Here is a 27,588-nt window from a genome sequence, read left to right on the forward strand (position 1 = left end):
ATGGCCATCACAGAGGGTTGTAGACATCAAGTCACTGAAAAATTTTCAAAAGATAAGTGATTTTCTCAATGAAAAAGGCATCAAGGTGCATGAGAGAGAATGAGAGTACAGTACTGGGGATCAGTCTTTAGCCTGAACTGTACTGAATATGGAGAAGGCTTAAAGAATTAAATGGCTTTCTCTAGCTCTTAGTTTCTATGCTTCTATGTCGAGAATTTGTGCTGCTTTTACACATGAAGACTACTTGATAGTATTTTCTAAACTTGCAACTTCTACCATTGAGGGAAAAAGGCAGCCCAGCTAGGGGAATGCCACCACAAATTCCCTCCAAATCATCAGAGTGTGTCACTGTTCCTTCTTCACTACTAGTCAAAACCCTGGAACTCCCTGTGGAATGGCACCATGAATGTATTTTTAACCCCCTGGACTGCAGCGTACAACATGATGACTCACTGCCACCTCCTCAAAGGCTATAAATGCTGACCCCAACCGGCAATGCCCCCATCTCAATACAAATGGAATGGGGTGGCAATGGTCCTTAGGTCATGTTTATTTAATACAGAGTGCCACAGTGTAGGGGGACCTAAACACGAATAATACGGTTATAAACTGAACACAACATTAAAATGGCTAAAATAATTATAGTTAGTGTGGACATCCTTAGCTATTAGCCATTGGTAATTTGAATAGTTAAAAATAAAGTGCTTATCTTTGGAGGAATGATTGAGCTTGACGGAGCAATGGATTTAAATTGTTAAGAGCAAATTACTCATTGAACTAGGTTGCTTTAGCAGTCATGTTATTTCAGCCTCCTCAGTTTGGAACTCCCCCAAATGACTCATCAGCACTCAGTGCCTCAACGCAATTAATGCCTTGTACATAAATCAACGAAAATAGTGAGCTAAAGTAACAATGAAGCCAGGTGGAATTCAAAGACAGCATGTGGACCCTCGATTTATAGAGTCATACAGCATGGAAACAGGCTGACCAAGGTGCCCTATCCAAGCTAGTCCCATTTGCCAATGTTTGGCCCAGAACCTTCTAAAATTTTCCAATCATGCACCTGTCCAATAGTCTTTCAAAAGGTCTTACTGTACCTGCTGCAGTCATTTCCTCTGGCAGCTGATTCTTCATAGATTTGTCTAAAACAGTGGCCTCAAGTTCCTCGTCCCAACTTAAATCTATGTCCTCTAGTTGTGAATATCACAACTCTGAGAGAAAAAAAGACTGAGTGCATTCACTCTATTTATGCCCCTCATGATTTTGTACACTTCTATAAGATCACCTCTCAGTCTCCTATTCTCTAAGGAATAAAGTCCTAGCCTGTCCGACCTTTCCCTAAAACTCAGACCCTCAAGTCCTGGCAGCATCTCGTAAATCTTTGCTGCACTCTTTCCAGTTTAATAATATATCATTTCTATAACCAGGCAAACAAAATTGAACACAATACTCTGTATACTTAAACAGTAGACATTTTTTAGAGAAAGTGTTGATATATCTTTTAGAAATCTCTCCATCTATCTTTTAATACAAGTAATTTCCAACCATCTTATGTCCGTTTTCTAATATCCTATGGAGAAGTTTCAGAGCTTTTTCAATGGAATATATATGATGGTGAAATACTTGCAACAGTAGCTGAAGTTCTTGTTTCCTCACACACTCTTACCACTTGCAGGACTATAGTTCTATGTGAACTCTTGCCACTGAATAATTTTCCACAGTGATCATTCTTTTTCAAAGTGTTTAAAAGCCACTTAAGGAGAAGGTTTGTAAAATACTGTTTTGAGGTCATTTAATTACTTTACAGTTATTGTCTATATCACCATGGAAACCATGCAATGGGTGAAGAATTAAGCCCATTTAGTTAGTAAGCAAACAGGATATGTGCAAAAACATATTTATGAATTTAAATGGGGTATATCACAGGTTATAATAGACACATAGTGATCTGAAACTAACTTTTTGTTAACGCATCCAAAATCCATCTGAGATATACTAGTGTTTAACCATAATGACTTACAGGGCCCTGTAGACATATTAAGGGAGAAGACAGCAGGGATGTTGGATCTACTGGCAATGGATCCAAGGAAGTAAGTGTGGGAAAATGTTTCAGAAGTAACAGCAGAAAGCAAACAGTGCCAAGTATTTTGGCAGCACACACATTAGGAGAAAGGCATGGTGAATAATACACGCTGAGATAGGGATGCAAAGACTCAAATGTTCCAGTGCAATATGATCTCTTCACAAAGAGTCGCTTTTGTTGCAAATGATCTTAAATATCACTTTATTGGGTATGGGGGGTTATCAGAAGATAGCAGGAGTGCAATTACAAGGCTCAGTCTCTCCGCAGCAGCACCCCTAGTTCTTCAAGCTTGTGTTCAAAATCCTCCAATTCATTACCAAAGCCTATCTAAATGCCAGCACATCATCCAAGCCAAATATTACTGAAAAGGCTGCCCCTACTGACTGGCAAGCTGCTTCAGGAGACAATCTTTTCTCTATTCACGGCAAATGTGACACTTTGGAGAAAGCTTCAACTTTCCACTTTCAGATGTACATCTAAGAAGCTTTGCTCATTTTATGTCACAAACCAGTGAAAACCAATTTCTTAGACACATTATCTGTTTCAATATTAGTGTAACCATCACTTTTTATCATATGCAACAGAGAACTCTGCATCATTGCAAAATAGGCAAGTCTGAGTCAGTGAAGTCAATTACAAAGCAGGAGTTCTATTCCCTTATAGCGCAGTACAAGTCCATGGGGAAACACTGTTTCACAATAATGATTCAGTTAATGCCAAGGATAAATAACTCTCAATTACAAAGGACTAGGTGTATTGCCCACCCACACAAAATACATTCATAACAAATGAAGTAACACTTCGGATTTTTGTACTTAAATAGCTAATAGAGTAGAAGTTGCAGTAAGATTAATTTCTGATTTCCAGAATTAAGTGAATAATATGAACGGCCATTCAGGAAATACATTGCTCAAGATCTATAAGAATATACCCAGTCGGCACTAATGATCAAAAGCGAACAGATAGGATATTGATTTGTTTTGATTTGGTGCAAAGGACACATTTCACTGTATGTTCTGATGTAAATGTGACAAATAAAACTTATCTTTAAAATATCTTATTAGATTCAAGAAGGCCTGCTGTCTTGGAATACAATAAACACATGTCAAAAACACCATTTGTGGTTAGCTCAACAAGCAGACCTGCTTAAATTTAAATGAAAATGCTTTAATTTAACTTACCTTTCGAGGACCAGTAGGTCGTAGCTCATAAACATCGATGGTGTAGTTTGACCTTCGCCCATAGTTGTCAAATTGTAGGTTTCCAGTTAGCCCTCGGCCTCGTACCTGCACACATAGAATAACAGGTACATGGTGACATACTGCTAACCACACTGTTTCATATTGAAATAGAAATTTCATGAGCCATGCCATTGGAGATATTGGGGAAGGTCACCACACTCAGAATCTTGGAACTTCACTTGCCATTTATGAGAACAGAGAGTGAACTTTCTTTAGTATAATTGTTATCATTTTACGAGTGAACCCGTTTAACATTTGTACGCTGAAAATGAAATGTACTCCAGACTATTTCGACATTTTAAGGCATTATAAAGAGGCAATCAGAAACGAATGCTATGACCCTCATGTTACTAGTAAAGTTCTCCACACACATTTTCTTTATTTTTCAGGATGTACATGTCTCCAATAAGATCACTATTTATTGCCATCTCAAACTTCCCTTAGAGAAAGTTCCTATAACTGATTAGCTTATAAAGAGAGAAAGAGCATTTAATATTAACTGTGTGGGATGATCAGGAGTTACAAAAGCGCCAGATCAGATAAAGATGGCAGACTTCTTCCCCTGACAGACGCTAATGAACCATTTTGGGTCACCATTCCTGAGACTACCTGCTGCTTTTCCAAGTTCCAGATACTTAACAAACTCGATAACTGCAGTGGTGGGATTTGAACTTGGATCTCTGGATTGCCAGCACAATACAATGGATTATTAGTCAGATAAATTAATCTATGTGTAACCACTTTCCCACTCATGGGGAACAGAATGAAGAACAGCCTGTGGAGGGCTATATGAAAAGAATATTGAATGCTCCTTTTCTTTTTATAAAATCACTCTCGTCATGTTAGCTTTTACCCTTTGGGAATTATTTTTTAGCTATAAAATCACTGATGGAAACCATCCATAATCCTCAATATAGTTCAAGTATGAATGTAGCTTGAAATCTGCACATTTGGCTTTGGTGACTGTAGATGGAAGGAAGGCAGGTCTTGCTTGCATGTGTAAACTATGCATGCTCAGTGTGTTCTTCACTCTCGTCATGTTAGCTTTTACCCTTTGGGAATTATTTTTTAGCTATAAAATCACTGATGGAAACCATCCATAATCCTCAATATAGTTCAAGTATGAATGTAGCTTGAAATCTGCACATTTGGCTTTGGTGACTGTAGATGGAAGGAAGGCAGGTCTTGCTTGCATGTGTAAACTATGCATGCTCAGTGTGTTCTTATCCCCTGCCAAAGTCCATTTGCAGGATGAGACACGAGGAAGTCAAAGTGGATCATAAAGTCATATAGCATGGAAACAATTCCGTCAGTCCAACTGGTCAATGCTGACCAAAATTCTCCTCTAAGTTAGTTCCATTTTCCCATGTTTACCCCAAATCCCCCTAAACCAGGGGTTCCAAACATTTTTTAAGCCATAGAGCCTTACCAATAACCGATGAGGTTCATGGACCACAGGTTGGGAACCCCTGCTCAGAACCTTGTTATCCTTGTGGTTATCCAAGTGCCTTTTAAATGTTGACATACCCGCATCCACCACTTCCTCTGGCAGCTCATTCCACCCTCCGGGTGAAAAGGTTGCCCCTCTGAATCCTATTAAATCTCTCCACTTTCACCCTAAACCCATGTCCTCCATGATTTCCCAACCCTGGGGGAAAAAAATCTGTATGCAATCACCCTTTATAATGGCCTTCATGATTTTATGGACTTCTATAAGATCACACCTTACTCTCCTACACTCTAATGAATAGAGTGCCAACCTATTCAACCTCCCTCCATAGCACAGTCCCTTGAATCCCAGCTACCTCCTCGTAAACCTCCCATGGTCTCCATATAGCCTTATGGCATTTTTTCCATAGCAGGGTGACTGAACCTGAATACAATATTCCAAATGCACCTTTGATAGAAAGTAATGCAAATCACAGACGGTGACACAATCTTTAAATAATTTCAGTTTTAAAGCAATAATTGTAGTTGTTTTACGGCCAAACAACTTCAGAGTCCTAGGTATAATCTCCAGAAGAGTTATTGGGATGAAAGTCTCATTCACCTGTGGGCTGTAAGGAGATTGACATGAAAACAGCAGGCATGTGCACTTCAAACATTCTGGTGCCATCTGGCACTAAATTGCATGAAATTGATAATGTCACATGAAGAAATAAAATTAGTTATGGAAAATTGAAAAAAAAAGTCAGACTTTTACTGCGGGGGAAGTTCCTCAGAGGATGTAGCATTTTGTTAGAGCAGATTTACAGGAGCTTAACTCTGTAAGTAATTATATTTTGGCTAATAACAGAAAATGCCGGAAATACTCAGTAGATCGGGTAACATCTGTGGAGATAGGAAAAAAACTGAGTTATCATTTCAGGTTGATGATCTTTTATTAAAGCTGGCAGTATCTAACCTATAAACCACACTCCCTTTTTCATCCTGTACAGCTGTAAATGTTGGTGCAAAATCTCTGGAGGGTTTAAAGCAGTTTCACACTATAACTAGCAGGTGAAGTTGGATTCTTCCAAAGATTCTCTCAGCAATGAAGAGATAACAATAAAATCAGTAATAATGAAGGCCTCTTTTACAACTACACTCAACCAAAGAAACTCTTACAAATATAAACATGGAATATTTGAAAGCAAAAAAAATGTTTCTGTAGTTATTTAGTATAATTTACTCTGGAATATGAATTAGGATTTTGTAATAGATGATTCATTACTTTTTGCAAGGAACGGTTAATGTTAAAAGCAGCAAATGTTCCAAAACTTAAGATCTTTCAAACTACAATAAAATAAAAAGCTAACCGATTGATTTTCAGTGGCGGTGTTAAAGGAAGGATGATACCCAGGATGTAGACTGAATGTCTGCATCCTCTAAATAATGCAGCACATACCTAGAGATTAATCTCTAAATACTAACACTGAAAGCACAGCATTCTGCATGTTGTACCCCGCTTCTAACATTTTGCCCTAATTAGCAACTCTGATTGAGAATGAATACCTGCACTCAGTGGTCACTTTATTAGGAAGCTCCTATACCTAATAAAGTGGCCACTGAGTGGATGTTCGTGGTCATCTGCTGCTGTAGCCCAGGGGTCCCCAACCTTTTTTGCACCGCGGACCTGTTAATATTGACAATATTCTTGCGGACCGGCCGACCGGGGGGGGGGGGGTGGGGTGTTGTTCAAGTAGGATTAAACTCACCTCAACATGTCTTTTACAGTTAGGGTTGCCAACTTTCTCACTCCCAAATAAGGGACAAAAGTAGCAGTCAAATCCCAGGACAGCTTACCCCAGGAAAGACTACCATGATCATGAAGCCTTGTGCGGGCACCTGTGTGCACATGCGTGACTGTGCATGTAATGTGCGCCTGCGCGTACGTACCGATTTTTTTAACCCACAGATCAGTTTTGCCTTTATCTTCCCGACTATACAGTACATACATTATTTCTACTTTATATAGGCTGTGTATTTATCATATCATTCCTGCTTTTACTATATGTTAGTGTTATTTATTTTCGGTTTTATGTGTTATTTGGTATGATTTGTTAGGTTAGTTTTTGGGTCTGGGAATGCTCAAAAATTTTTTCCCATATAAATTAATGGTAATTGCTTCTTTGCTTCACGCCATTTTGACACAAAAGGCTTCATAGGAACGCTCTACCTTAGCAGGGGAAATACAGGACAAACCAATTTAGCCCAATATACGGGATGGCCTGGCAAATACAGGACAGTTGGCAACCCTATGTTCAAGTTCTACAGTGTGTGACAGGGAATGAGGAAAGGTGCAGCTGACTCATATCGTTTCCTCACGGCCCGGTAGTATATGCTTTGCAGCCCGGTGGTTGGGGACCGCTGCTATAGCCCATCCATTTCAAAGTTCAATGTTTTTTACATTCAGAGGTGCTCTTCTGCACACCACTGTTGTAACGTTTAGTTATTTGAATTACTGTTGCCTTCCTGTCAGCTTGAAGCAGTCTGACCATTCTCTCACCTCTCTCATTAACAATGCATGTTTGCCCACAGAACTGTTGCTCAGTGAATGTTTTTTCCTCTTTGCACCATTTTCTGTAAACTCTAGAGACTGTTGTGCATGAAAACCCTTAGAGATCAGCATCTTATGAGATGTTTAAACCACTCCAACTGGCACCAGCAATCATTCCACGGTCAAAGTCACTTAGATCACATTTCTTCCCCATTCTGATGTTTGGTCTGAATAACAATTGAACCTCTTGACCACGTTTGCATGTTTTCATGCATTCAGTTACTGCTACATGATTGGCCGATTAGTCATTTGCATTAATAAGCAGCTGTAATACAGTGGCCACTGAGTGTATGTCCATAATTATTAACATCTATCTGAGATAGAATAACCAATTTAAGTTCCTTGCAAAACTTGCTGTATGAATTTTCAGAGTGAAGGGTCTTGGTTACAATGTTAATCAAATTTTGCCTTTTGACATACATAGGTAAACCTGCTGTGTATTTGCTATGCTGTCAATTCAAAGCCCAAAGTAAAATTTATTATCAGAGTACAAAATATCACCATATACTAACCTGAGATTCTTTTCACGGGGCTACTTAGTAAGTCTATAGAACAGCAACTGTAAACAGGATCAACGAACAACAAACTGTGCAAATACAAATATGCAATAAATAATGAGTATGAAATAACATGAGATGAAAGAGCATGAAATAGCAAGATGGAGAGTCCTTAACGTCAGACCATCAGTTGTTGGAACACCAGAAGTAGAATGAGGGGTACCCTTTTGGATGAGGGGCAGTAACTGTTTTGAACCTGGTGGGGCAAGTCCTGAGGCATTTGTACCTTCAACCTGATGGCAGCAGTGAAAAAAAGATCATGGCCTGGGTAATGAGCATCTTTGGTAATGGATGCTGCTATTCTACAGCAATGTTTCATGTAGATGTGCTCAATGGTTGGAAGGGCTTTACCTATGATGTACTGGGCCAAATCCACTACCTTTTGAAGGATTTTCTGTTCAAAGGCACTGGTGTTCCCATACTAGGTCACAATGCAGCCAGTCAGCACACTTTCCACTGCACAGCTATAGAAGTTTGCCAAGGTTTTTGATGACTCACCAAATCTTCGCAGTCTCCTGAGGAAGTAGAGGTGCTGTCATGCTTCCTTTGCATTTATATTTATATGACAGGTCCAGGATAAGTCCTTCGAGATAGTGACACCCAGGAATTTAAAGTTACTGATCCTCTCCACCTCTGATCCTCTGAAGAGTACTGGCTCATGGACCTCCGGTTTCCCTCTCCTGAAGTCTACTATCATTTCCTTGCTCTTAATGACATGGCGTGACAGGTTGTTGTTATTACACCACTCAGCCACATTTTCAGTCTCCCTCCTGCATGTTGATTCATCACCAACCGTGCAATGGCCCACAATAGTGGCGTCATCAGAGAACTTGAAAGTGGTGTTGGAGCTGTACTTATCCACACAGTCATACATGTAAAGCGCGTACAGGGGGCTGAGCACCCATCCCTGTGGTGCTGCTGTGCTGATGGAGATTGTGGAGAAGATGTTTTTGCCAATGCATCTGACAGCAAGTGAGGAAATCCAGGACCCAGTTACACAAGAGGGTATTGAGGCTCAGGTCTTGGAGTTTACTGATAGTTTTGAGGGGATGATGGTATTAAATGCTGAACTATAATCGATAAAGAGCACCCTGATGTATGCATCTTCGCTATTCAGTTGTTCCAGAGTTGTGTGAAGAACCAACAAAATGGCATCTGCTGTGGACCTGTTGCTTCAGTGGGCAAAATGGAGCAGATCCAAGTTGCCACCCAGACAGAAGCTGATACGCTTCAACACCTCAAAACACTTCATCACTGTGGATGCAGGTGCCATTAGGTGATAGTCATTGAGGCAGGTTACCAGACTCTTCCTGGGCACCGGTATGATTGAAGCCTGCTTGAAGCAGGTGGGTACCACACGCCGCCTGAACAAGAGGTTGAAGATATCCGTGAACACACCAGCCAGCTGGTCAGCACAGATCTTCAGTACTTGGCCAGGTACTCTGTCTGGACCAAATGCTTTCCTTGGATTCTTTATCTTGAAGGCAGCCTGCACGTCATCTTCAGATTTAACTTTGAGAAAGTTAATGGCATTCAAACCTTGCCACAGCCATTGAGCATCCCTCCTCGATTCCAGTCTCATCCGGAATCTCCGCTTCATCCATGAGATGGTTTTCCGGAGATCATCCCTGCACTTGACGTAGCATTCTTGATCTCCGGACTTGAACACCTCTGATCTAGCTCTCACAAATTCAGGATTTCAAGGTTCATCCAGGGCTTTTGATTGGGGTAAATCCTGAATGATTTCACGGGGACTCATTCATCTACACATTCATTAATTCTTTATTCATGACTCAAGCAGTTTAAATCAAAATCGCATTGATGTCTTTGCAGTTAGTGTAGCATATGTTCATTACAATAATTCTTGGTATCAGGGTGTTGTCCAATGGATACAGACTGAGAAGGCTGCATTTCTACTCACTGAAGTTGGGAAGAGTGAAAGCGATATCTTTGAGATGTACAAGATACTGGGAGGAATTGATAGGGTAGATACCAAGAGGCTAATACCGCCATCTGAAGATTCTGGAAGCTTGAAGCAGTCATATGGTTGGGTGCTCAGCCATTTTGGACAGACAGAATGAGACAGTTCTCTTCCAAAAGATGCAAGTCTTTGGAATTTTCTACCCTAGAACCTTTGCTGACTATTTTGAAAGGCGAGGAACAGAGTTGTAGACAATAAGTGAATTAAAGAATATAGTGATCAGGTGCTGACATGGACATGAGGCAAAGGATCAACCACAATCTTTTTGACTATGAAGAAGTAGAATAAGCTTGAAATCTTGCCATTTTGTATGTTTTTATGCTCTTAAGATTAAAGAGAAGAGAGTTAGTTGATTCTCAGATATCTCCAGGCTCTTCTTCCCAAGGTATTTTTAAAAGTAATATCAACCCTTCTTTACCCTTGTTTTTATTTAGAGCTAGTTCTATCACAAATTGCACAGTTTCATTTACTTTGAATTGTGGAGTGAAGAACAATTTATCTATAAAAGTTAAAGCATTATTCTATATTTTACTGCAATAGAATCAGTACATTCTAGTATGCTGCAATCATTGAAATGGCATACATTGTTAAAAAACACTTCTTGTTGCAACATAGTAAGATAATCTTTTAATGTGATGCTCTGACGTTGTAACTCACCACCCATTATACAAATGAATGGAAATGAAATTGGAGGCGTTTTTATTATGAGAACCAAATTCACACCACAACCTGGAAAACTGAATGTCTATCATGATAATACCTGAAAGTATGGCCTCACTGTTGGGAATTATATCAATGCTCATTATTGATTCAACGTCTTAGCCATTAGTAAAGTTATTTTCAAATTGCCATTTGTTAGTTTCATTCTTAACAGTATCCAGTTCTTCTTGGTAATGGCATCAATTGTGACTGGGTGACAGTGTGGCATAATTAGATACAGACAAAGCATCCCTTTGTCTTATCAATGTGGCCCAATGGTGACCTCAGGAAAGCAGCTTTAAATACACAAGCCACCCTCCAATGTTCCAACTCTGAATGAGATTGCCATATTTAGCATCAAATTAGAAATGGCATTGTACTATGGAAAGAAGGAAATAATAAGACATCCTTTTCACATGAAATCCTTTACAGAGAATAAACAAAACTGTAAGCACATCAGCTTGACTTAGTTTCAGAAGTGAACCATTATTATTAACCTCGATGTGCAACCTGTTCAAGATTTAAGATTGCTTAATATCATTTCCAGTAAAGGAAAATGAAATAATTGTTACTCCGGATCCGATGCAGCATCTTAAAAATAACAAACTCAGATAAAGAACACAATAAATATAAGTTCATAAAAAGCTTATATTCATAGATTGATTTTATGTATACAAAGTGGCATTAGGCACATGAGTATTTGTTCATAAGGTGACTCTGATAGGAAATGATAGGTGGTGGAGCGGGTTAGTGGGGGGAGATGTTGATCTGCCTTACTGCTTGGGGAAAGAAACTATTTTTAATCTGGCGGTCCTGTCGTGGATGCTATGTAGCCTCCTCCCTGTTGGGAGCGGGTCAGGCAAACTATTCACTTTGTAAATTATAATGTTAAAATCATTTATTAGAATTTGGATTAAAGGATCCTAATGGAAAAATGTTGTGAAAAACATAGATGTTTATAATATCTCAAACGCTTAAGGTGGATATTTGCAGATAACATTTAATCTAAGTTGGCTTCAATGCTGAGCAAAAGCTACTGCAGTTAAATGAGCAATTGGTTATTTAGCAGTCATTGAAGTAAACATGAATGCCAGTGGTGGGCCATGTGGTGAGGTAATGTGTCCACATGCTTCATCACTGAACAGTGGTGCAGTTAGCAGTTATAAACTTGCATATGTGCCAGCCAGTCTGTTGTCTCTTCCTTTGCCCTGTTCTAGCATTGGCAAGATTTGAACACAGACATAATTTTGTGAAATGTTAATATTGTTATTGTTTTTCTACTTCTAAATTAATGAACATGATAATGGCCAATGGCCCTCTCCAGTTCCTAATGCCTTTGGTGCTGAAATCTATGAGGGGGTGATTGATAAGTTCGTGGCCTAAGGTAGAAGGAGTCAATTTTAGAAAACCTAGCACATTTATTTTTCAACATAGTCCCCTCCTACATTACACACTTAGTCCAGTGGTCGTGGAACATACGGATCCCTTCTTTGTAGAAGTTGGCGTCTTGGACCTCCAGAAAGTGGTCCACAACAGCAGTGATTGATAAGTTTGTGGCCTAAGGTAGAAGGAGATGAGTTATTAACTTCAAACTTTCTGCATAATCACTCAAAGAGTTGAATTGCACGTGCATGTAACGAGAGCTGTATAACTCATCTCCTTCTACCGTATAAGTGGTGGGGTAAAAAAGTAAGATTTGGGAAGTGATCATCCATGTAAGAACAGACGACTTGGACTTCAGATCAGCCCCTGCTCCATCCCTTCAGAGATCTAGCAATTATTTAAATAAAATTGAACAGTACAGCACTGCACAGGCAATTCGGCCCATGATGTTGTGCCGACCTTTTATCTTATTCTAAGATCAATTTAACCCTTCCTTCCCATATAACCCTCTATCTTCACCCATGTGACTATCTAGGAGACGCTTAAGTGTCCTTAATGTATCTGCTCTATCTCCGCCTAGCACTCTCTGTGTAAAAAAGTTTACCTTTGACATCCTCCTCATCATTTTCTTTAATCACTTTATAATTGTATCCCCTCATATTAACTATTTCTGCCCCGGGGAAAGCAGTCTCTGGCTGTCCTCTCATTTTATGCCTCTTATCATCTTGTACACCACTATCAAGTCACTAGTCATCCTCCTTTGCTCCAAAGAATAAAGCCCTGGCTGCTCAACCTGCTCTCATAAGACATGCTCTCCAATCCAGGCAGCATCCTGGTGAACTTCCTCTGCACCCTTTCACATCCATCACAGAGTGAAGTGATCAAAAATAAATACAATTATCCAAGTGTGGTCTGAACAGTGTTATATAGAATTGCACCATTACCTCACACCTCTTGAACTCAATGCCCCAAATAATGAAGGCCAACACACCATATGCCTTCTTAACCCCCTCTATCAACTTGCAGGGCAATTTCAAGGTTGTATGGACACACACCGCAAGATCACTCTGTTCCTCCACACTACTAAGAATCCTGCCATTAATCATGAGTTCTGCCTACAATATTAAGAACAATTACAGTTTGCATTTATACTGGACCTCTTGAATAGTTCACTGGAGATTTAATCAGCCAAAAACTGACATTAAATAATTAAAGGAGATTACCGAAAGCCTTATTGAAAAGCAAGTTTTAAGAAATATCTTCAAGGTTGGAAAGAGGTGAGTGAGATATAAAGAAAGAGTCCCGAAAATTCTTGTCCAGAGCTGAAGGGATAGCCACCAACATACAAATTAAGGATGTTGTGTTATTGAAATGTTGCCTTTAGAGGAATACAGAGGTTTATGTGGCATTCAAAAAGGGAAAAGTTAAGAGAGAGAGGCAAGTCAAGACCATGAAAAACTTTTAAACTATATTTAGACTAATGATTTAGCTGAACTGATACAGGTCACTGTGGATAGGAAGAGTAAGGTTGAGATGGTACATGGAGGAGATGAACAAGAACAAATAAACACACTTCTCTACCATGCTCATATCCAAACTTAAGAGAGAACATTTGATGGCTGTGGGCCTGTATTTGTTGGAATTCAGAAGAATGAGGGGCGACCTCATTGAAACCTTTTGAATGGTGAAAGAGTGACAGAGTGGATGTGGAGAGAATGTTTCCTATGGCGGGAGAGTCTAAGACCAGAGGACGCAGCCTCAGAATAGAGGGGTGTCCTTTTAGATTGGCAATGAGGAGGAATTTTTTTAGCCAGAGGGTGGTGAATCTGTAGAATTCTTTGCCACAGGCAGATGTGGAAACCATATCGTTATGTATATTTAAGGCAGTTGTTGATAGATTCTTGTTGGTCAGGGCATGAAGGGATATGGGGAGAAGGCAAGCGATTGGGGCTGGGGGGAAAATTGGATCAGCCATGATGAAATGGCAGGGCAAGCTCAATGGGCCAAATGGCCTAATTCTGCTCCTATATCTTATGGTCTAATAGGAGTTTTCAATTCTACCTTTGTTTAAAAGTACAGAAGGGACAAGCATGGTGGCCATTGTCGGGAGTAGTCCAGTGGTGAGTGTAGGAATGTCAGGCTTTGGCTCAAAGGAAGCTTCAACTTGGGAGAGGCATTATTCTGGGTAAGTTTCTGTTAAGGTTCCCTTTCCGTTTTCTCGTACCGTACCTAGCGTAATAAATAGTTATGGTGTGTTTTTCATGCCGGATGTTGGAATCCTGGGAGACCCAGAATCCCCCAGGGAACTATATCAGTGTGAAGTGCATCTGGCTGCACTTGAAGACCATGATAGGGGTCTGGAGCAGCAGCTGAATGACCTTCAGATTTTACGGGAGAGTGAGGAGATAATCAATCAGGGTAGGGGGAAGTAGTCACCCCAAGGTTGCAGGAGGGAAGCAGCTGGGTGATTGTCAGGAGAAATGTACATGTAAATAGGTAGTCAGTGCAGACCAGCTCTGTGGCCATTCCCCTCAATAATACGCATACTGTTTTGGACACTGTTGTGGGGGATGACCTTCCAGGGGAATGCCACAGAGACCAGGTTACTGGCACTGACTTTGGGTCCATTGTGCAGAAGGGAAAGAGGGTGAAGAGGGGAGCGGTAGTGTTAGGAGATTCAATTGTCAGGGGAACAGACAGGAGATCCTGTGGGTGTGAACAGGACACCCGAATGGTATGTTGACCCGCAGCTACCAGGATCAGGAACGTCCCAGATCGGGTCCACAACATTTTGGAGAGGGAGGGAGAACAGTCAGGTGTCTTGGTACATATTGGTACCAATGACATAGGAAGGAGAAGCAAAGAGGTCCTGAAAAGAGAATTTAGAGAGTTCAGTAGAAAGTTGAAAAGCAGGAGCTCCTGGGCAGTAATTTCTGGATTGCTAGCTATGCCATATGCTAGTGAGGGTAGAAACATTATGATTTGGCAAAATAATGCATGACTGAGAGGCTAGTGCAGGGGACAGGGCTTCAGGTTCTTGGATCATTGGGATCTCTTCTGGGGGAGGTATGAACTGTTCAGGTTGCGCCTGAACCAGAGGGGAACCAGTATTCTCACAGGCAGGTTCGTTAGAGCTGTTGGGGAGGGTTTTAAACTAATTTGGCAGGGGGATGGGAACTGGAGTGAAGGGACTCAGGATAGGACAAATGCAAAAAATCAATGATAGCGTGCAGTCAGTCAGGAAGGGCAGACAGATAATGGGACATAATTTCAGCTAGCAGGGTGAGTATCAGTGCATTAGGGATGCAGAATCAAAAAGGGTAGCAAATACAGTACTCGAAGTGTTATATCTAAAAGCACAGAGAATAAGAAATAAGGTGGATGATTTTGTTGCACTATTACAGATTGTCAGGTATGATGTTCTGTCCGTCACTGAATCGTGTTGAAGGATGGTTTTAGTTGGGAGCTGAATGTCCAAGGTTACAAGTTGTATTGGAAGGATAGGAAGGTAGGCAGAGGAGATGGCGTGGCTCTGCTGGTAAAGAATAGCATTAAATCAGTAAAAAGGTGTGACGTAGGATTGGAAGATTTTGAATCCTTGTGAGTTGAGTTAAGTAACTACAAGGGTAAAAGGACCCTGATGGCAGTTATATACAGGCCTCCCAACAGTAGCTGGATGTGGACCACAGATTACAACAGGAAATGGAAAAGGTGTGTCAAAAGGGCAATGATAGACATGGGAGATTTTAACATACCGGTCGATTAGGAAAATCAGGTTGGAAATAGATATCAAGAGAGTGAGTTTGTTGAATGTCTATGAGATGGCTTTTTAGAGCAGTTTGTCATTGAGCCTACTAGGGGATCCGCTATACTGGATTGGGTTTTATGTAATGTAACAGAGGGGATTAGGGAGCTTAAGGTAAACGAACCCTTAGGAGGCAGTGATCACAATATGATTGAGCTTAACTAGGAAGAAAATAAAATCTAATGTTGCAGTATTTCAGTGGCACGAGAGGAGTTGGCCAGAGTAAATTGGAAAGTGATACTGGCAGGGCTGACAGCAGAGCAGCAATGGCATGAGTTTTTAGGAAAAATGAGGAAGGTGCAGGATAGCTGTTTTCCAAAAACAGAGAAATACTCAAATGGCAAAATAGTACAATTATGGCTGACAAGAGAAGTCAAATTTAATATAAAAGCAGAAGAGAGGGCATACAACAAAGCAAAAATTAGTGGGAAGTCAGAGGATTGGGAAGCATTTAAAAACCTCCAGAGACCAACTAAAATACTAATTAGGAGGCAAAAGATGAAATATGAAAGCAAACTAGTAAACAATATCAAAGCTTTTTCAAGTATGTAAAAAAATAAAGGAGAGATGAGAGTGGATATAGGACCACTAGAAAATGAGGCCAGAGAAATAATAACGGGGGACAAGGAGATGACAGTTGAACTAAATGAGTATTTTGCATCAGTCTTCACTGTGGAAGACAGAAGCAGTGTGCCAGATGTTGAAGGGTCTGAGGGAGAAGTGAGTGTAGTTATCATTACAAGGAAGAAGGTGTTCAAAAAGCTGAAAAATCTAAGGGTACATACGTCACCTGGACCAGATGAAGCGGGAGAGATTGTGGAAGCATTAGAAATGATCTCTCAAAAATCATTGGACTCTGGCATGGTGCCAGAGGATTGGAAAATTGCAAATGTCACTCCACTCTTTAAGAAAGGAGGAAGGCAGCAGAAAGGAAATTTTAGACCAGTTAGCCTTACCTCAGTGGTTGGGAAGATGTTGGAGTCAATTGTTAAGGATGAGGTGATGGAGTACTTGGAGACACAGAACAAGATAGGATAAAATCAACATGGGGAAAGTTTTGCCTGACGAACCTGTTGGAATTCTTTGAGGAGATTATATGCAGGTTAGATAAAGGGGATGTAGTGGATGCTGTATATTTGAAATTTCAGATAGCCTTTGACAAGGGCCACACATGAGCCTGCTTACTAAGTTTAAAGCCAATTGCATTACAGAAAAGTTACTGGCATGGTTATTACATTGGCTGGTTGGTAGGAGGCGAGTGGGAATAAAAGGATCCTTTTCTGGTTGGCTGCCAGAGACTAGTGGGGTTCCACGGGGTCCATTTTGGGACCACTCATTTGTACATCAATTTTTTAAAATATAATTTTTATTGAGTTTTCAAAGTAAATACAAGAGAAAAAAAATCTACCCTCCCCCTCCCCTTAACCCTCCCCCCTGATATATACTACTACGTAAAGAGAAAAGAAAAAAAAGAGAAAAAAAAGAACCGCCTGAATATTGGAAGGTTTCCGCATGCTCCACGGGATTAAAAATAAATTTAATATATATTTATTACTTTCCCCAAGGAACCAAGATCTTTATCATATCTAAAACATTACTTAGCTTCTCAACTCTCATAGTTCCCTGGGGAATCTCTTTGAACTTCACCATGTTGCTATGTGTTTCCATAGAAACCATAGAAACTAAAGCACAGAAACAGGCCTTTTGGCCCTTCTTGGCTGTGCTGAACCATTTTCTGCCTAGTCCCACTGACCTGCACACGGACCATATCCCTCCATACACCTCCCATCCATGTATCTGTCCAATTTATTCTTAAATGTTGAAAAAGAACCCGCATTTACCACCTCGTCTGGCAGCTCATTCCATACTCCCACCACTCTCTGTGTGAAGAAGCCCCCCCCCTCCCAATCATCCAGGCAAAAAAAAAGATGAGATACAAAAAAAGAAAAAACAAAATACCCCCCCACTAATGTTGTGAATGAAAAGATACACAACACTACCCCCCTCCATTTTGCGGGTCGTGGCTATTGCCACGTTTGCACACATGAATAACGTAGCGATTGGTCAGTGTTACTTCCAGCTCCCCCGTAACAAAAAATTGTATATATATAAAAAAGAAATTAATGTCATTATTCCCAGCTAGTATTCCTCAAATTTTAACCTTTCTTCCCCTCCCTCATATAATTAATAATATATTTATATATTCATCCGCCTAAAAATCCAACAGGCCTATTCCTTAATCCAGTCTTCATCTTCAATCCATCTCGGTCCCCTGAGTTTGTTCTTGTATCTGGTGAATATTCAAAGAATCTCGCACAAACTCCTCCGCTTTCCGGTAATGGTCAAAAAATCTTTTTTCTCCACCAGTCAAAAAAATCTTCAAGGTCGCAGGATAACGCAACATAAATTGATAACCGTGATCCCATAGGGCTTTTTTCACTGGATTATATTTCTTCCTTTTCTTCAAAAGTTCATAACTTATGTCAGGGTAGAAAAAATTTTCTTCCCTTCTATCATCAGTGGCCCTTTTCTTTTCTTGGCAGCTTGGGCAGCCACCTGTAGAATCCTTTCTTTGTCTTGAAATCTTAAGAATTTTATTAAAATTGATCGTGGATATTGGTCATCTTGTGGTTTTGGTCTTAGAGCTCTATGTACCCGCTCAATTTCAATTGATCGGTCTTCCTCTTTCATTTGCAAGGTTTTCGGGATCCATCTTTGAAAAAATTCTATAGGATTATCTCCCTCTATACCTTCTTTAAGACCAACATTTTTAATATTATTACGTCTACTAAAATTTTCCAACACGTCCACTTTCTCCAAGAGTCGATTTCTTTCCGTGTTCCAGACAAGCACATCATTTTCTGTTTTTTCCACTCTATCGTTAATATGTACCATTGTTCTTTCCATCTTCTGAAGTTTCTTACCCATTTTATCCTGTCTTTTCATAGCTTTATCATAGCACATCTTCACGTCTCTAAGCTCTGTTCTTAATTTTCTTAGTTCAGCCATTAATTGTAATAAAGCCTCTCTTATGTCTCCGTCATCTCCTTTACTTCCAGTCTCTTCCAGTTCTTCCTCCTCTTCTTCATCTGTATTCTCTGCGGAACTCAGTTCTGACTCTGAGTCACTTTCAGTTGCAGTGGCCGTCGGTTCTTGTAGTTTAAGTTGTGTCGATTTGCGCATGCGTACTTCTTTGCGCATACGCATTTCAGGCATCTTCTTCCGAGAGACCGCTACGGCCGCCATTGCTCCCTGTTCTTCTACACCAGAGATAAAATGCGTCTCCTCTGAAGGAGATCCAAACTGAATCCGAGGCTCCATCGCTGCAGTAGGCCCTTTTTCCTTTCCATCTTGCGGCGGCTTCGCAACAACAGACTTCTTCTGTTGCGGTTTACGAGGCATATCGTAGAGTAGTCTTACAAAGTTTATAAGTAGTTTTCGGAAAGTATTTATTAACTTTACTTTGTTTAAACGGTTCTTTGCTGATTTTTTACAGGAGAGCTGGATTTACACGTCTCAATCCCACGTCATCACGTGATGCCCCCGCACATCAATTTTTTAGATGATGAAATAGATGGCTTTGTTGCCAAGTTTGCAGATGATACAAAGATATTGGAGGGGCAGGTAGTGGTGAGGAAACAGGTAGGCTGAGAAGGACTTAGACAGATTAGACAACTGGGCAAGAGATTGGCAGATTGAATACAATGTTGGAAAATGCATGGTCATAATACATATGCAGACTACTTTCTAAATGAGGAGAAAATTAAAAAAAAAGAGATGCAAAGGGATTCTGGAGTCCTTGTGCAGAACACCCTAAAGGTTAACTTGCAGGTAGAGTTGGTGGTGAAGAAGACAAACGCAATGTGAGAATTCATTGCAAGAGGTCTAGAATACAGGAGCAAGGATGTGATACTGAGGCGTTATAAGGCATTGGTGAGGCCTGAATATTGTGAACAGTTTTGGTCTCCTCATTATAGAAAAGATGTGCTGGCATTGCAGAGAGTTCAGAGGAGGTTCACAGTGATGATTCCAGGAATGAAGGGGTAATCATACAAGGAATGTTTGATAGCTCTGGGTTTGTACTTGCTGGAATTTAGAAGGATGGGGGGGCGGATCTCATTGAAACCTTTTGAATGTTGAAAGGGCTAGACAGTATAGGTGTGGAAAGGATGTTTCCCATGGTGGGGGAGTCTAGGACAACAGGGCACAGCTCCAGGATAGAGGGTCACCCATTTAAAACAGAGATGCAGAGAAATTTCTTTAGCCAAAGGGCAGTGAATTTGTGGAATTTATTACCACAGGCAGCTGTGGAGGCCATATCAGATGTACTTAAGGTAGAGCTTGATTGATTTTTGATTGGATACGGCATCAAAGGTTACAGGGAGAAGGCTGGGGAATGGGGCTGAAGAAGGGAATAAAGGATCAGGCATGATTGAATGGTAGAGCAGAGTTGATGGGCCAAATGACCTAATTCTGCTCCTATGTCTTATGGTCTCTACCCCATCTCCCAACCAGTAAGGCAAATTAGATGAATGTTCAGAATCTTAATCCATTCCTAAATCTCATATTATTTTATTTTCTCTTTAATTAAAATCTAGTATCACAGAGAACCAGAAAGGAAGGTATTTTCTAAAATGGGAGCCTGACTGTTAGTCCTGCTTTTTTTGTGAAATGAAAAACGATTTTGCTACAAAACAAATGTGGGAGTGCCAGTTTGGCATTTTGATTCAACAAAGCAAGAAGCATGAAACACTGAGCAACACAATGTTGCTAGGTCACACGGAACCTTTTTATTTGCTTGGATAGACAGCAAAACCTGGTGAATGCTTAGCTTTGCATCTCAACAAGGTACCTCAAATGCACGGGAAAGAGTTTCTGTTTATTGACTGTGTCCTCCATCCCAGGCTATAGCACTCCCACGGTGTTCAATGCAATAGATTCAGAACAGAACTAGCAACTCTAAACTGCATTCAGGAGAAGATGTGGATCATTAGTATTTTTAGAATATTCTGTCACAACTTCAGTGTGTCGTATCAGAGAACTGTGTACAATGTATACCTCATGCTGTATGTATCACTCATGAGCAGCATATTACTCATGCTGTATGGTGTTCAATAAGGTGTGTTATAAAAAACATACCTTAAGCAGCCAAAATCCTGTAACACCCTGCCTAATGGAAGTACCTTCAACAAACTGGCAGCAACAGTTCTGGGCAAACACTCAACACCACCTTCTCAGAAGCAATTAGGACTGCGCCATAAACAATGGCCTCGCTAGAAACGCCCACATCCCATGTGTGAATGAAAGCTTTGTGTAGGAGGAGGTAATTACCATTGTGGGAGAACCTATTCTGTTGTTTTTCATTATGCAACACAGTTTCCAAGGCCACAGTACTTCACAGTGGACTAATACGCAGTATTCTAGATACTATCGATTCAAAATAGTTAAATTGGGAAGATTTAAGGATAAGAATAATACCAAATATAAAAAGGATGAGCCACCGGAAAAATAGTGATATCATCACCACCCATATTTTTTGCACTTCATTCATTCATGGGCTGTGGATATTGGTGATTGGGCTTGGGTTTAGTGTCTTTTCCTGATCAGACTTGAACAGATTAGGGGGCTGGTTCAAAGAGTAATTATGAATCAATTACTTTATTATAGATCTGTAGTTGCATATAGATCAAACTAGTAAGTCTGGCAGATTTCTTTCCCTGGAGGACATTAAAGAATTAAAGGGATAACATCAATATGACAACACACACAGAATACTGGAGGAACTTAGCAGGTCAGGCAGCGTATATGGAGTGGAATAAACAGTCGATGTTTCAGGCCGAGACCCTTTATCAGGATGGAAAGGAAGTGAGAAGAAATTAAGGCAGTAGTCTTCCCAATGCACTTCACTATCACTAGGCAACTGGACAGCAACATTCTCCCTTCTATTCCAGTCCTGGTCAAGGGTATCGACCCGAAACATCAACTGTTTATTCCTCTCCATAGATGCTGCCTGACTTGTCAAGTTTCCCCAGCATTTTGTGCCTGTTGCTCTGGGATTCCCAGCATCTGCAGAATCTCTTGTGTTTACAATTTGACAGTTTTACATTGACATTTATGTAACCCTTTTTATTCTAATTTCCCAATACATTGATGTCTCCAGATTAATAGTCGTTCTGATACACCATGATCTTCCCCTTAACCATGTATGTAGTGTATCAAATATTTCAGTAATATTTGAACAAGTTTGTAACTATGTTCAAGCAACACATACAAAATGCTGGAGGAACTCAACAGACCACACAGCATCTATGGAAAAGAGTAAACAGTCAATGTTTCGGGCTGAGACCCTTCTCTTCTTTTTGATTGTAACTATATTGTTCGATTAAGAATCCTTTGTTTGTTTACATAATTCATTATGGGTTATATGTAAAAAGGACATGAATGGCATACATCATTACACCGCCGTGTCCTCGCTAAAGAAAAACTAAGTATACAATTATTGGAGTCCCATTAAAAAAAAAATTGTTTCTGGTGTTACAAAACATAACAGTGGCAATGATGATGGTTAAAAATGAACCTGATATAACAAGGTATCTGTTAAGGCACAGCACTTGTTTTTCTTGGAGGGGGGGGGGAGAGAGAGAGAGAGAGAGAGAGAGAGAGAGAGAGAGAGGAAAAAGCCAGAAAATTGATAAAATTTATGGGTTCATAAACAGCGAGTACAGGGGAATAATAAAAATAAATTTTTCAAAACGAGCAGAAGTGCCTGGCTACATCGGAAAGATAGATGCATCTAATTATACAACAGATAACTGGATAATGTAAACTGAACAAACTGAAACAAATAAAATAGCCAATGAAAAATAAGTGTCTCTGTTGCTGAGTGCAATGGGTGGAAAAGAACGCAGTTCACTTAGAAGTTTAACTGCTGTTATGTACCCCTGGGGTTCCTTTTGCTGTGGACTGTCACTTTAAGGCACAAGAAAGAACTGAGACTAGCTTTTGGATTTCTGCTGAGCGGGTGGGGGGGGTGGGGAGAATCTGCCTTTCAGCTCGTGTTTACACTTTTGCAAGGACACTGACTACAGCTGTCAGCTTTTGGGTTGCCATGGAAAGAGAGAGAGGTGGAGTTATTTGATGGACAATTGATGTTATGGTTTCTCTGCAGCATGTTCACACTTTTGCAAGGACACTGCCAGCTTCTGTGTTCCTACAGAGAGAGAAGGGAGGAGCAACTTGATGGACAGCTGGTGTTCAGCATGGTGAGCTAAATAGAAAGTCGGCTGATAGACACACATACACATGATTTTGGACACTGGATGAGCTTTGTTGTGCCCACAGAAAGGTGTTTTTTTTGGAGGATCGATCAGGAGAATCGATCAGTGGCTCTCGCAGTGTGGGAAAGGTGTGACCGGTGGGGAGTTATCAGTGTGTCCAACACTCGCCTGGGTTGATAACTCCAGCACAGAAAACAGTCCACTTGTTGTGGTCACATTCATTGATTTCAAAGGAAGAGAAGAGGGGAGAGGAAGGTTTGAAACAGAAGAAACCTAGTGACAGAGAGGTCACTGTTTGGACTCTCTCCTAAGTAGCCCATGAGGGTGAGTTTGAGTTCCATTCGAATACGAAAGTGTGACTGTCACATAGTTAATCCACAAGAATGGGTTCTCTGGTGAGGGGAAAACCTTTGTGAATACCACTTGTGTGTTACCCTTGTTTGAGTGTGGTAGTTCACTGAAGAAACACACCCCTGTGGCAAATCACTGTTGGAGTTATTTCGGATGTCGTGGAACTGGTTAAGTGGCTATCACGTTGTGTGTTTGGGGTTGGTTCCCTTGAAGAGGGTCCCCTTAGTGATAAGCTACTGTTGGTGATAATCCATATGTGGATTCTGTTTGAGTATCCTGTGGCCACCACTTTGGAATGACCCGTAGCTGAATTCGGGTGTGGTACCACTTGTGTTGAAAGGATATTCGTTGAAGATCACTGTCGGTGATATTTCATGTGTGAGGAGTGGAAAAACTTCAGAGGTAAAACCTACTACTATTGTTATTTTGCATTGCTGTCGTGGAATCTGTGGGATATCGATGTGATTGCCTTCTCTCGACATTTACCCTGGATTATAAATTCTCTCTCTCCATCACTACTCACCTCAATACCACGAACTGAACTGAACTTTACTCATCACCGTAAGACTAGCCATTTACCCCTCGGCTTGAAGAAGCTTGGTTTTCATATATTTCCACACTTATATACATATAATCTTTGCTAACCTGTTTAATATATCTGAAATTATATTATTGTATTGTGTAGTTACCAATAAATAGTATTAGTGAATAGCAATACCAGACTCCAAAGTGATTTCTATTTCTGCTGGTTCTTTAACCCATCACAGGGTACATGACACTGCTTAAACCGAACCTGCTGAAATGAGCTTTGCTGATATTGTGAACAAAATGCAGGAAAGCTTAGAATGGAAATTTTTGTTGATTGCAGAACACTTTGGGTTTCATAAGTGGAATCAAAAGGAAATGGAGTCCATTTCAGCTTACGTGGCTGAATTGAAGAAATTGTCTGAGCATTGTTAGTTCAGTAATGGGATTAATGATGAACTGAAAGATTTTGTTTTCAGTTTGTGAACTATTTCAAGAAAGCATTCAAAAACAGCTCCTAACTGAAACAAATCAGGTAGAGTCACAACTGAGTTGCAGTCAGGAATTAAAGCGAGCTTGAACAAAATTGCAATGCCTTAACAGAAAACAGCTTGGGTGAAGAAATTGTGTTACTGTTGTGGCAGGGGCTCACATACACCAGACCAGTGCAGGTTTAACCATGAACCTTACAGAAAATGCAACAAAGTAGGTCACATACAAAGATCATGTTGGGTGACAAAAATAAATGGACTACACAGGAAAGAGAATAAGATAAAAAGTCAAATTGCAGTTTCAAAAAGAGCAGTAATCTGCATGCTGTTGAGAAAAATATGATACAGGACTGAGTAGCCTTGAGATTTACAATGTGAAAACTAACAAGAGATAGGTTATGTGGTTTAAACCGGAGATAAATGGCAAATTAATTAAAATGAAATTGGACTCTGGCTTGGCTGTTTCAGTCATTTCACAAAGTGAGTTTGAATGGCATTTCAAAGGTACAGAACTGAAGCCTGCACATATCCTACTAGGAACATATATTGGAGAAAAGATAACTCCTGGGAGAATGACATATGTAACAGTGAAATATAACAACTAACAAGCCACATTGGGCTTGTATGTGGTAAAAACAAGAGGGCCAGCACTCTGGGGTTGTGACTGGCTGAGACAGCGACAACTTGTTTGGAGATCCATCCACCATTTGCATGCACCATCCTTTGCAATAGAGTCAACTGAAAGTGAATTAAGAAATGTACTTGTGATGCCACAGCAGTGTTCAAGGATGGCATTGGAGAATGCAAATATATCGAGGGTAAAATAGTGTTAAGTGAAAATGCCACATCCAGATTTTACAAAGGCTGTCTGGTTCCTTATACCATTCGTGATAAAGTAGCTAGTGAACTAGATTGCATGGAGGCTGAAGAAATTTATTCCAAGGTTGAATGGAATGGCATAGCCCATGGGCAATGCCAGTGGTCCCAGTAGCCAAGACAAATGTGTTTGTCAGGATATATGGTGATTTTAAGATCATCAACCCAGTACTGAAAGTAGACCAATACCCTGTATCCAGGATGGAGGATGTCTTCGCTAACTTTTCTGGAGTGAATCACTTCAGCAAAGTGAACAACTGAGGTTTGCCTACAGATGGAGATGGATGAAGAGTCCAAAGTGTTTCTCACCTTAAATACTCACAAAGGGCTTTATTGCTATAATAGGCTTATTTTTGTAGTATCATCTGCACCTGCGCTTTGGCAGAAAGCTATGGACCAGGTGTTGCAAGACTGTCCTGGCATTCAGTGTCATCTGACTGACATAATTGTTACTGGTGAGAATGACAAGGAACATCTCCAAGAGGACCATAGCCTTTTCATCGGATTTGGAGGCTTGCATGTCTCAATTAACCTGAGAGCTATGTTGCCTGGAGTCAGAGCCTTGTGCTTTGACTCTTGGTAGGGCCACTTGTGCCAAACAGGTCAGACAATAGAGGCCAGACCAAGAGTATTCCAGCAGACCTCCAGGTTCGGGGATTCAGCTCAGGGCTAACAACCCCGACTGGTCAAAAAAATGGTGACGGAAACAGCAAAGAAGAATGCTATTTCCGTGTGCGACAGTATTCTTGAGTTTCCACCTGGGATTTACATGACTGACAGTAGTGAAAACTGGGAGGAAGCTGCTGGCATGGTGAAGGAATCTCTGAACACTGCTAAGATCAAGACTAAAATTGTTTCTTGGAATGTCTGAACCACGTACTACACTGGCAAGCTGGCACAAATAACTGCAGAAGTGTGTCGTTACAACCTTCATATACTGGGTGTCAGATGGACATGGTCTGGCAGGCTAAAGGCAGCAATTTATGAAACAGTTTTATTCTCAGGAAAAGAAGATGGTCAGCATCATGATGGCGTATCTGTTATTTTGAAGAAAGGCATTGAGAAGTGCTTGCTGAAGTGGAAATCAATCAACAGTAGGCTGATGAGAGTCAGAACGAAAGGGAAGTGAGTGAACATGACTGTGATCTAGTGCTATGCTCCAACTAATGATAGTGACATTGAAGAAAGGGATGCTATTTATGAACAGCTGCAATCAGAGGTAGAGTTAGCACCATGCCATGATATATTCATCTTCATAGGAGATCTAAATGCAAAGTGGGAAATAACAACTCATATTTCACCGGGGTTATGGGCACATATGGATGTGCAGTGATGAATAACAATGGTGAAACACTGGTGGAATCCTGTACCATGAACAATCTGGTCAGAGGAGAGACCTTCTTTCCACAAACTGACATGGCGCTCATCCAATGGATGTGACAAGAACCAAACTGACTATTTAGTGATCAATGGTATGTGACGATGATCCATGCAGATATAAAGGCGAAGAGAGGAGCAGGTACAGGAAGTGATCATCAACTTACTGGAGCAGTGATGAAACTCAAGCTGGGACCAGAACACATGTATAAAGATGTTTTGGTGTTGAAAATCTGAAGGACGCCAGTGTGAGATCTACCTTCACTAGTCAGCTTAAGAACAGATTCCAGGCCTTGCAAGACCTTGATGAGAATGTGTCAGTAGACAGGATTGACACAATGTGGAAACAGATTGCCTCAATCTTTAAGGAGAGCACCGAAGCTTATCTAGGTTATAGAGCGGGAAAGAAGAACGGCAGGAAGTATTGAACAGTCTTAGAAGAAAGACGGAAAATTAAGAAGAAAGTGTTAGATGTAAAGTCAACACAGATTAATGAGAAACTTCAACTAACACAAACTGAAACTAACAAGAAAGTGAAGAGACTTGTAAGAAAGGATAAAGTTTACATGGAAGACCTTGCAGAGGAGACTGAAGCAGCAGCCAATTGAAGTGATCAGGGAAATTTATACAAGATTTCAAAGTGGTACACAGAAAATTCCAGGCCAGGTCCAGTGGTCCCGTAGGAGATGAGAATGGTCTGCTTTTGACAACTGAGAAAGAGCAAGAAGCATGGTTTGACAGAGTATTTCAGAGAATTACTGAATAGAGCACCACCCAGATGAAGAACCTGACATATAAGAGGCGGAAGAGGACCTCGATACCAACACAGGTCTGCCCAAGAAAGAAAAGATTGTTGCTGCAATTAAATCATTAATGAACAGCAAGGCTCCAGGACATGACAAT

The 27,588-nt window shown here is 40.5% G+C and overlaps 1 protein-coding gene across 7 annotated transcripts in view; it reads right to left on the reverse strand.

Annotated features, from left to right (window-relative positions):
• gria3b (glutamate receptor, ionotropic, AMPA 3b) overlaps window positions 1-27,588 on the reverse strand; it is a 390,090-nt gene that overhangs the window by 138,156 nt on the left and 224,346 nt on the right. For all 7 annotated transcript variants that reach the window (XR_010019539.1, XM_063060955.1, XM_063060956.1 and 4 more), the window contains exon 8: window positions 3,265-3,369. Coding sequence is in view for 6 of the 7 variants with exons in the window: in XM_063060955.1 (XP_062917025.1) it covers window positions 3,265-3,369 (105 nt within the window). In the remaining variant the exon portion in view is untranslated. The remainder of the gene's footprint in view (window positions 1-3,264; window positions 3,370-27,588) is intronic.

The sequence above is a fragment of the Mobula hypostoma genome, chromosome 10, assembly GCF_963921235.1.
Source record: "Mobula hypostoma chromosome 10, sMobHyp1.1, whole genome shotgun sequence".
In the NCBI taxonomy this organism is placed as follows: Eukaryota; Metazoa; Chordata; class Chondrichthyes; order Myliobatiformes; family Myliobatidae; genus Mobula; species Mobula hypostoma.